The sequence below is a fragment of the Nannobrachium achirus genome (genome assembly GCF_963921795.1).
Source record: "Nannobrachium achirus genome assembly, chromosome: 5".
In the NCBI taxonomy this organism is placed as follows: Eukaryota; Metazoa; Chordata; class Actinopteri; order Myctophiformes; family Myctophidae; genus Nannobrachium; species Nannobrachium achirus.
Genome location: NC_137814.1, coordinates 7663062 through 7672711, shown reverse-complemented (window position 1 = coordinate 7672711; position 9650 = coordinate 7663062). Strand labels below are relative to the sequence as shown.

The 9650-nt window shown below is 41.0% G+C and overlaps 1 protein-coding gene across 1 annotated transcript; it reads right to left on the bottom strand.

The window, feature by feature from the left end:
* Positions 1-385: 385 nt before the first annotated feature.
* On the bottom strand, positions 386-6112 carry LOC308286134 (ependymin-like). Its single transcript, XM_080727091.1, has 6 exons — positions 5925-6112; positions 4980-5014; positions 4712-4834; positions 3561-3747; positions 2040-2097; positions 386-862 (listed from the first exon to the last, which is right to left on the bottom strand). The coding sequence occupies exons 1-6, from the start codon at positions 5992-5994 to the stop codon at positions 715-717; spliced, it is 621 nt and encodes a 206-aa protein (XP_080583217.1). The 5' UTR covers positions 5995-6112; the 3' UTR covers positions 386-714.
* Positions 6113-9650: the final 3538 nt, after the last annotated feature.

The following is a 9650-nucleotide window of genomic DNA, read 5'->3' as shown; positions in this document are numbered from 1 at the left end:
ATCTGAAAGTGTGTATAGTTTCAATGTTGATTGGTTATTCTAAGACTGGTTCTTGGTTCACCAACAATCCTAGATTACTATTTTTATGCATTTGATGTATTACCTTGTGCTGTCCGTGTTTATTGTAAATCGCTCCGGATTAATAAGAGCGGCTGCTAAATTTGTAAATTTTTCACACGTCACAAATCAATGGATCTGCAAAACCTGAAGCTTAACTCTTGTACAGCATAGGAAGTTGTGGTGTTGAAAAGAGGAGACAACTAAAGTGTGTAGTGGATTGTAGGGACTTCACCGTTTATTTGATCTGAATAATACAACACATCAATATCAGACAACCACATCCTCCATGACAAGCAAGCATTCATTCAGCAGTTGCTTCAGCAAATTGTCTCCAACTCTGTGTTGTTTTAGCAGATCAGTCTGATTTTCATGAGCCTTTTATTAGTATGCAATCATTAATATATTAATCACTTTCAGCGTGGCATCCACATTTTGGGATTATAGGGAACATTTTCCAAAACAATCTTGTTTCGGCAACAAACAAATAGTGAAAATAGTTGATCTACTGGCTCTCGACGCGTCACTAGGCGAGCCTGTAGATCAATTATCTTCACTATTTCAGAAACGGGGCTATTTCTGCTACTCCTTATTTCTTTGGCAAGCAGTGCAGAGTATTAGACTTGGGCACTACAACGCCTCTGATGTGGATGTTGTTCACTTCCGCTTCAGGACCCGACTGAAGAAGTCAGCCGGAGGCTGGCGTCCACCCCTGCCACTCATCATCGGGGCGTGGCGGCAAAAGTCGGGAACGTTGAGCTCTTCAGGGGGCGCGCATGATGGCACAATGGTGTTGTTGAAGAAGCTGGAGAGACAGAAGGTTCACTTTAAAAACCTGTGTTTCTTTTACATTTCAAGCTCCCCTTAACTCTGACAGTGTCTGTCCCCCAATTGTTTTGTCTTCTAAGCTTGACACCAGAAATGACCAATTCTTTTCTGTACTCTTTAATTTAATTATAGTGTTGATGATTTCTTGTACAGTATATTATTGTATGTCTTGTCTTGATGATTGAATACATGCACAGCACGACAATGAAAACCAGCCCTTTGTGTTATCCTTTTAGCATCGTTTTAAAACCAAAATGTCTGTAACTCTGACAGTGTATGGAACCAAATACATTATGGACATCTCTACTTTTCATTTTATTGGCATAACAAGTCAGCCTTCCAAAGAGAGGTGGTAACCATGATCTTCTACTCAAATGCTGTGAGGCATACTGGATATACAGACCCTTCATCCTGACCTAGAGGGCTTAATGATGAACTGTTATTGAATGTAATGCTATAATCGTTTTCTTCCAAAGATGAATACTTATAACTTCTCAGCCGGTCCCTGTACATTCTGTATCTCTTTTCTTTTCTTTTCCACTCTGTCATTGGGAGTAGGACATTATGATATTTTCTGATTTTTTGTATAATTGTTGATTTCTTGGTTTTCTTTGTATTTTTTTGGCATGACTTAATTCCTTTGTATTGTTTATTTTTTATTTTTAATGATACTAGAGGACATCATAGGCATGCACTGTGTATTATAAGTCACATGACCTTGTTAACAAAGCTGCTCGAAACGAGTGATCACTGACTGGTTTCTGATTGGTTGCTTGCACCAGTGGAAATGTATTTAGTGTGTTTGTCAGTCATTTGTGAATTATTTAGCTTGAGAAAGGTCTCACGACCGAAGTGGCAGTGTGCGGCTCAATCTGTATCTGTCTACTCTCGTCAGATCTCCTCCTAAAAGCCAAACTGTAAAATAGATGCTTTTTTGTGTTGGGGACCCCATACAAGATTTGTGTCATTAAGAAATATTCCAAATATTTCAAAAATACTTTCGATTTCTATTGAAAACAGCAGATCTGAGAAAAAGCTCACAAATAAAACACTGGAACCTCTTCAAGGATTCCTGATGGGGGTCCCCAGACCCCACTTTGAGAACCACTGAGTTATTGTGTGAGTGTTGTACCAATGTACCACGCTAGACTTACTTGATCGGGCCCCAGCTGACCGGAATGCATCCAATGTCAGTAACAACTATCTTGTAGTCTGTAGTAGGGACAGATAGAAAAAAAGAAAAAAAAATGCACAGGTCAATGTAGGGTAGCCTAACATACAGATACAGACAGACAGACAGACAGACAGACAGACAGACAGACAGACAGACAGACAGACAGACAGACAGACAGACAGACAGACAGACAGATCACACACACACACACACACACGCACACACACACACACGCACGCACGCACACACACACACACACACACACACACACACATACACACACACACACACACACACACACACACACACACACACACACACACACACACACACACACACACACACACACACACACTTTAAGATGTGTACACCTACAGATTTTGCAGTGTACATAAATATATGTGTGAGAATTGATACAAGGTTTCTGCCCGACAAGTTATTTCGGGGCCCAGTGGTGGAAAAAGTACTCAAATGTAAAGTAAAAGTATCAATACTGCAATATAGAAATACTATGTTAGGGTGCTCTCACACCAAAGTACCTATGAGAGTGGAATCCGCGTTCCGCCAATGCATTTCAATGAGAAGGGAGCGTTTTTTGCAGAAATCCTCTGCTGGCATGAAACCGCTTCACTCTCATTGAAATGCATTGGCGGAACGCGGATTCCACTCTCATAGGTATTTTGGTGTGAGGGCACCCTTACAAGTAAAAGTCTGGATGTATACAAATGGCCAAAATGCTGAAGTGTTTAATGTATGTTTCGTAATAATTATACAAATCTACAAAGTAACTAGTAACTACAGTGTTGAGATAAATGTAGTAGAGTAAAGGCAGCCTACAACATTTGGATGTAGTGGAGTAGAAGTAAAAGTGTTGGAAATTTGAAATACTCAAGTAAAGTAAATCTCAAACTTGTACTTAAGTACCTTACTTAAAGCCATACTGTGTAAGATGCCCAACTAGTGGTCATTAGCCCTATAACAAACCGCGGTCGCGTCCGCGTCTTTCGGACGTTTTTCGTACCTTCAGACCCCCGCGTCTGCCTCCACCTCGCTGAGATCTATCTTTTAAGGGGTCCCTTGTTCCTGTGCGTTCAGTAATTCCAGAGATACGGACTCCTTCACCCTGCCTGGTAGGCGAAATTACCTAGAGAAGGGATGGTACAAACGGGCGACAACAAATATGGCTGCCATAGCGACCCCACTTCAAGATGCGCTGTGATTGGCCGGCAGTTGTATAACCCTCGCTGTGATTGGCCGGTAGTGTGATGACGCAAATTTGGCGCGAGATCCGGTCCACGGCAAGGATCTCAGTTTACATACAGAGAAGGCTTTACAGGCTGAAATTCACGGCGCGGATCTTCTAAAACTTTTGTGATTTAATAGTTAGGAGAATTTTAAGATTTGTTTTATAAAAAAAGTTACATAGTACAACTTTAAGTACAAACATTTTTAGGAAATGTACTGTCTGTGGCCACATGTGAAAACACACATGACATCTAACCTCTGCCGCCGGGATCCGTTGCCCTCCAGGAGTCCACCACGACCCCCATGCCAAGTCCAGAGTAGCTGCCCACGACATACTGGCCCTCGAAGGAAGCGTCCTTTGGCACCACCACGGGATTGAAGTCATACGTCAGTGGTCTCATGGTGCACTGACGCTTTGACTCGTCGATCTGATACACGATGCGCTGAGGGAAGACATTTAGAGTTATTTTTGGCCTCATTTGGGTCCAGACTCACAGTGGTGCCACTTGTTCTACCCACTGTTGTATTATGGTGCATCATCACCATGCCAGCTTGTGGTGGATATGTTTGTCAGACGTATACAAATGTTAGCAGAAACAGAACTACAGCCCTAAATGTATACTACTAGTGCTGTGGTCCTCAAAGTAAACCCACTGAGTTGCGCCCACAGCCCACTTGTACTGTTCTCAATACAGACCTGTAATGGTCCATTTGGAACACCTTCAAGGAACCCTGAAGGTGTCCAAATAGAACATTTGGTCCCATTTGTACTCTCTCAGAGTTGTATTGAGGCTGGTGGACTCCTAATGTGCCATACATGTGTCATCATTTTATTTGTATTTTTTCGTATAATTTTTATTCCACGATTTTGCAACCCATTTTTCATCTTGTGCCAAATATGGGTAAATTCTCCTTCTACCACACTGCCACTCAGGTGTGGAATTCCTTGACTACTTCCCTTAAAACATGTAGCTCGCTGGCCTCCTTCAAAACTGCCCTGAAAATTCACCTTTCAGGAGGCCAGAGGCGGAGGTAGTTATCACTTCTCCCATAGACAGGCGAGAAGTGAGCACCTCCCCTCTTACCTTAGCCCACCCCCTTGTTTCCCCTACCCTGTACATATAGTGTTTTTATAACTGCGATGATTTTTGAATGTTTTTCGCTTGCTTGCTATTTGTTATGTCCATGAATTGAATACCAAGGACTTCCGACGTAAAAAAGACAGTAAAAGGACTTATTTGGGATGCTCCTTTTAGGCAGCGTGTTTAACTGTACTTGTACTGTACTACATTTTTTATTGTATTGACTATACTTGTACTGTTCTCAATTTTTGTCTAATAAAATAATCAATCACTCAATGTAGCCTACTGTACTGTACTGGCACTTTTACTGCTATACTATACTCACCTCTTTGTACAGTTCAAGAGCATCGATGATGACGTTCCCGCTGAAGCTGCCCTTGTAGCGGAAACGCTGTTCCTCTGCACCGTACCAGTAGTTTGTAAACAGTGTCACATTACTGTTGATGGGCTGGGAGGGAGAGGCACAGTTTGATTTGAGTCAGGTTCATTTTCAACCAAGATCAAAAATATATATTTTTTTATCTTACAAATGCTGTTCTCACATCTTTTTGCTGACAGAAATTAGAGCTGCTTTTGAATTAAAAAACACTCACCCACATGAAGGATCCAGACAGGAGAGGTGGACTTACTGTGAGAAATGGGGAAATTGACTGATTGATTGATTGATTGATTGATTGATTGCAAAAAAAGAAGAAGACATGCATATACATAAAGATGTATCTGTATTTAGAATGTGTTTGTTTTATACAACAACGAGCTTGCCCATACAGTAGAGGCTACAGTTTTGTGCAATGTATAACTGAATTGTCCCAGAGTACACTAAATAAGATCAACCACCAGCATGCAAATATCTTCCTTTCACACAAATAAAAATAAACTAAAATATATAAAGAAAAGAAAAGAAAATAAGAGAAAGGAGCTGGTGTTAGTCATGGACAAAGAACAAAGATGACACCTCCCATGTGAGTGCTATGTTTTAGTGAAATAGACGGACAAGAACGAGAAAATAACAGACTACAGTCTTGGAATATAAAGACCCTGTTAGTGCAGTGAGGCCCGTTAGTCCAGGGGTTCCCAAACTTTTTTGGCTCGGGGCACCTCTATAAATATTTGTATCATCCGAGGCACCCCAACATTATTATATTCCTAATATTCCTAATTTATAGCATATTTTAGTGATTATGTTTTGAGGAAATTAAGCGAGATAATAGCCATTTTGGTTAGAACTGCCTGAAAATAACTTTGTACTTCAAGTTTAAAATGATACTAAATATGTTTAAATGTTCAAATAAATTTCAAATATTATCAAATTATCTTGCTGCACTAGCCTGACACTCAGCCTGAATTGACATTTCGTTTCACTCCATTACTCCCTGAATCGCCAAAACAAAAATTTAAAGGGGTGTGGCTAGCGATTCAGGGTCTTAACCAGGCTATCGCTGCACCCCTGGACTGCCGTCGCCGCACCCCAGGGTGCCCCGTCACCCACTTTGAAAACCCCTGTGTTAGTCCATTCAGTGTTGTTGTAGCCTACTTACTGCATGGCTGGGGCTTCTGTGCCAGGCAGCTCAGTGCCAGTAGGATTAGCAACATCATGGTGGTCTTCATGCTTTCTCTTTGGCTGCTTCACACACGTAGACCTGCAACACACACTGTCTCTCTCTCACACAGACACACACACTGTCTCTCACTCACTCACTCACTCACTCACACACAGACACACACACTGCCAATGAGATGCTGAGATGTGAAGCTACAGCCAGAGACACCTCTATATAAACACCATGCAGAGGCTCCTCCAACATCCCTTATTTTGGGATGTTGAAATGATGAAATAACAAACATCAACAAGGCATATGACCCTGTCAGCATGTGATCATGAGCATGTGTTAATTTCATTGAAAAGACTAAAAGACAAATATATAAATATGATATTTATTTATTTATTTGTCAAAATTAACATTGATCATTAGAACACCTGCAGTTGTATGGCTGCAAATGACAATCTTATTTGTGATTATTCTTTGAAGTACTTTTTCAATGAATCTAATAATCAAGCATGTTTCTTATGTACATATAATATAATATGTATTTTATATTTTTATATCAAATACATTATTCTGTCATGCATACTTATGTAGAGGCCCCACATGACAACCATTTAATTTTAGAGTAAGATGTGGCAGAGGCGTCAATTGGGTATGGCAGCTGCCATACCTTAGCTCCAGGGGTAAAAGATAAATGTACTTGTGCTACAAATGTCTCTATGACTATCTGCGCTGATTATTCAGTTTAATTAAATTACTTTAAACTAACTAGAAAAAATATATATTCTCCACAACACTTGTACTCCCCCTATCTTTACAAATGTTTTATTCCTCGGTTCAGTAGGTCAGCACAGGTGCAATGTATTGTTATAGTTAATTAGCAGCAGCAGCAGCAGCATCAGAAAATCTTTTCAAGCGTGGCAGTCAGTTGTTTACTTGTACCTGCGGTAAAATAATACTATCCACTGATAGTAATCATCATCATGCCTGTTGCTAAGGTATGGCAACATGACTGGTGTCATGCACACACGCAAAGACACCAGTCATGTTGCCATACCATACCATACAAAGGTCTCCCTTCATTGGTGATTCAAGGTACACAGGAGGATGAAATTTACTAAAAAAGTACTCCAGGTTTTCACACCTCACTTATTAGTTTGTGGGTATTTATATACAGTAGAAATACATGTACAGTAATAACTGTATGTTTCAATCTTAATAAAACAAAAAAGAAACAACAGAACAGGTTGACGTGTATAATTAATGTTGTCGTTCTGACTTAAGATAACAGATACAAGTATACCAAATAGAAATGGGGCCCTCTGTCCCTTGATAGTAATTGTATCCCCTCAAGATGTAACATGTTGGTACTTCTTTCCAATAAAATTAGCTTTTATTAGGGGGCAAATGGAATTGTTCTTGAGCCCTACATAGCTGACCCGATTGCTCTGTAACCTCAAGTACTATTAGGAGTTGGTCTGGTTATAGCCTACGTGATATTCTATAGATACTAACTTTTAATTGAGTTTGACTGTGAGAGACTATAGAGTTAATGGGGCATTAGTGGATCGCCAGCTAATTTCCCCTATCTCACAGTATATAGATTATGGAATCAACATGGCTGAGAGCTTATATGTAGGGACCTAAGTTACTTGACCCGTTGATCATTGTTAGTGCCAACAGTAAGCAGCCTTGTATCAAATGGTAAATGGTGCTTTACATAGCGTCTTTATCCAAGGTTTTGGATTGTACTTCACATAGATTGTGCAATACATTCTTCACCCATCCACACACCAACCTGCTCATTGGGAGCATTTAGCGTTTAGCATCTTGCTCAGGGTCACTTCGACACCACTCTAACCTAACGCGGACAGTTTAGTGTAGGCAGATGGGCGGGCGCGGGGAGTCTCTCCGCAAGTCTCCAGCCAATAGCATGTGTTCTCCTCCCCTCACCCCCTCTGCTCCTCTGCTCAGCGCAGAGAACGCTGCTGCGTCATGACGTCAACACATTTGGTGCGAAGCTCTCTGCACTCTGATTGGTTAGGGAAATTCTACACTTCCTACAACAGTGATCATAACGTGATCGCCAAGGCTTCTTTTTCTTCTGATCGCCAAAATAAGAAGTCTGGGTTTCCGAGGCTACTTCAACACTAACTCTGGGGGAGCCCGGGATCAAACTGGGAACCTTCTGCTTGCCAAGCGACCACTCTACCCCTGAACCGCAGCCACCCCAAGAACTGTATCAGAGCTGAAGTGATGTTGCAAGTGCAGAGTGCAACACTATGCAGGAAGGTGGGGTTAGCAGTATTTTGTTTGTTTTTTTCATAGGTGAGCAAGTCTTCATGATCTCATGATTACCAATGTGCAGAACTAATTGGAGGGGGAGGACCAGTTGTGACACACACACACACACACACACACACACACACACACACACACACACACACACACACACACACACACACACACACACACACACACACACACACACACACACACACACACACACACACACACACACACACATTCTAATCTTCTGAACACTGAGTCAGAGAGAAAGCAGTGTTGTTGCATCATGGGGAACTTAGGAAAGTACAGTAGAAGTGGAAGTGAGAGTTTTGACCGGCTTATTGTTGAGCAACACGATGACCCGAACCTCCTCTCAGGCAAACTCAAGGCCCGGGGGCCAAAATGAGGCCTGTGAATGAATTATCTTTGTCCCGCGGGATGATATTTAATTACCATTAGAACTGGCCCTCTGGTACAGTATATTGCACCCACAGCACCACCATAATACTACAAGTCCCACAATGCACTGTGAGTGCACTGACGCGTATCAAGGGCGAGCTACCAGCTACTATCAGCTATACCCCTCTCCCCAAAAAACAGGTGTTTTCAAGCCAGGTGGGAGGCAGAGTAGCCTACATGTTCACAGATGTAAAGGGCCAACCTGTGTGTCTCCTGTGTGGATTTGATTTACTTTCTCATTTTACTATGAAATCAGTGATTGGTGAGGATCACAGAACAGCAAACTGAGCTTTAATAATGCATTGATTTTTGAAGGAAATTTTATTTTTTGCTGTTTGCCTGTTGAAAAACATTTTCACTTGAAATTACTGACAGAGCCATAAGAAATATTGCAACTGATTTTATGATCTTATGTTTTACTTAATTATTTTAATGATTAATGCAATAATATAGGCTGTGTTAGGTCCAGGTTCAATCTGTGCAATCATTTCAATAAGTTTTAAATAAACATTGAACCAGTCCAGCCCTAGACTTGTACATTTTTTTTTTATAAAATGTGGCCCTCTGTGTATTTGAGTTTGACATCAAAGGGCTATGGGATCACAACCACCAGTGTTGCGTAAAGAGGGACATTTTAACACAGGGCACCCGTCCCTCATCTGACCGGGCGTCATGTGGGTTTGATTGATTGAATATTTTATTAGTCACAATGAACAACATCACATGTACAGTGTAGGCCTACACGGTCATCAGGGGAAGGCCCAAATGACACCCTGCTGTTCACATTTGACCTTACATTCAGCAGTTGTGGAAACAGTACTCACCTTCTTTACTTAAGTAAAAGTATCAATACTGCGATGTAGAAATACTATGTTATAAGTCCGGAATTCAAAATGTACAAAAGTATTGATATCAAAATGAACTTTAAGTACAAAAGTTTTTTTTTTGTACTGTCTGATTCTCTTTTTT

Excerpts from the sequence above, each read along its gene's own strand:
- LOC308286134 (XM_080727091.1), bottom strand. The coding sequence starts at position 5,994 with ATGAAGACCACCATGATGTTGCTAATCCTACTGGCACTGAGCTGCCTG. Across the intron at positions 5,015-5,924 it reads ACAGAAGCCCCAGCCATGCA|TAAGTCCACCTCTCCTGTCT; the intron begins GTAAGTAGGCTA and ends CATTTCTCACAG. Across the intron at positions 3,748-4,711 it reads CTCTTGAACTGTACAAAGAG|CGCATCGTGTATCAGATCGA; the intron begins GTGAGTATAGTA and ends GTCTTCCCTCAG.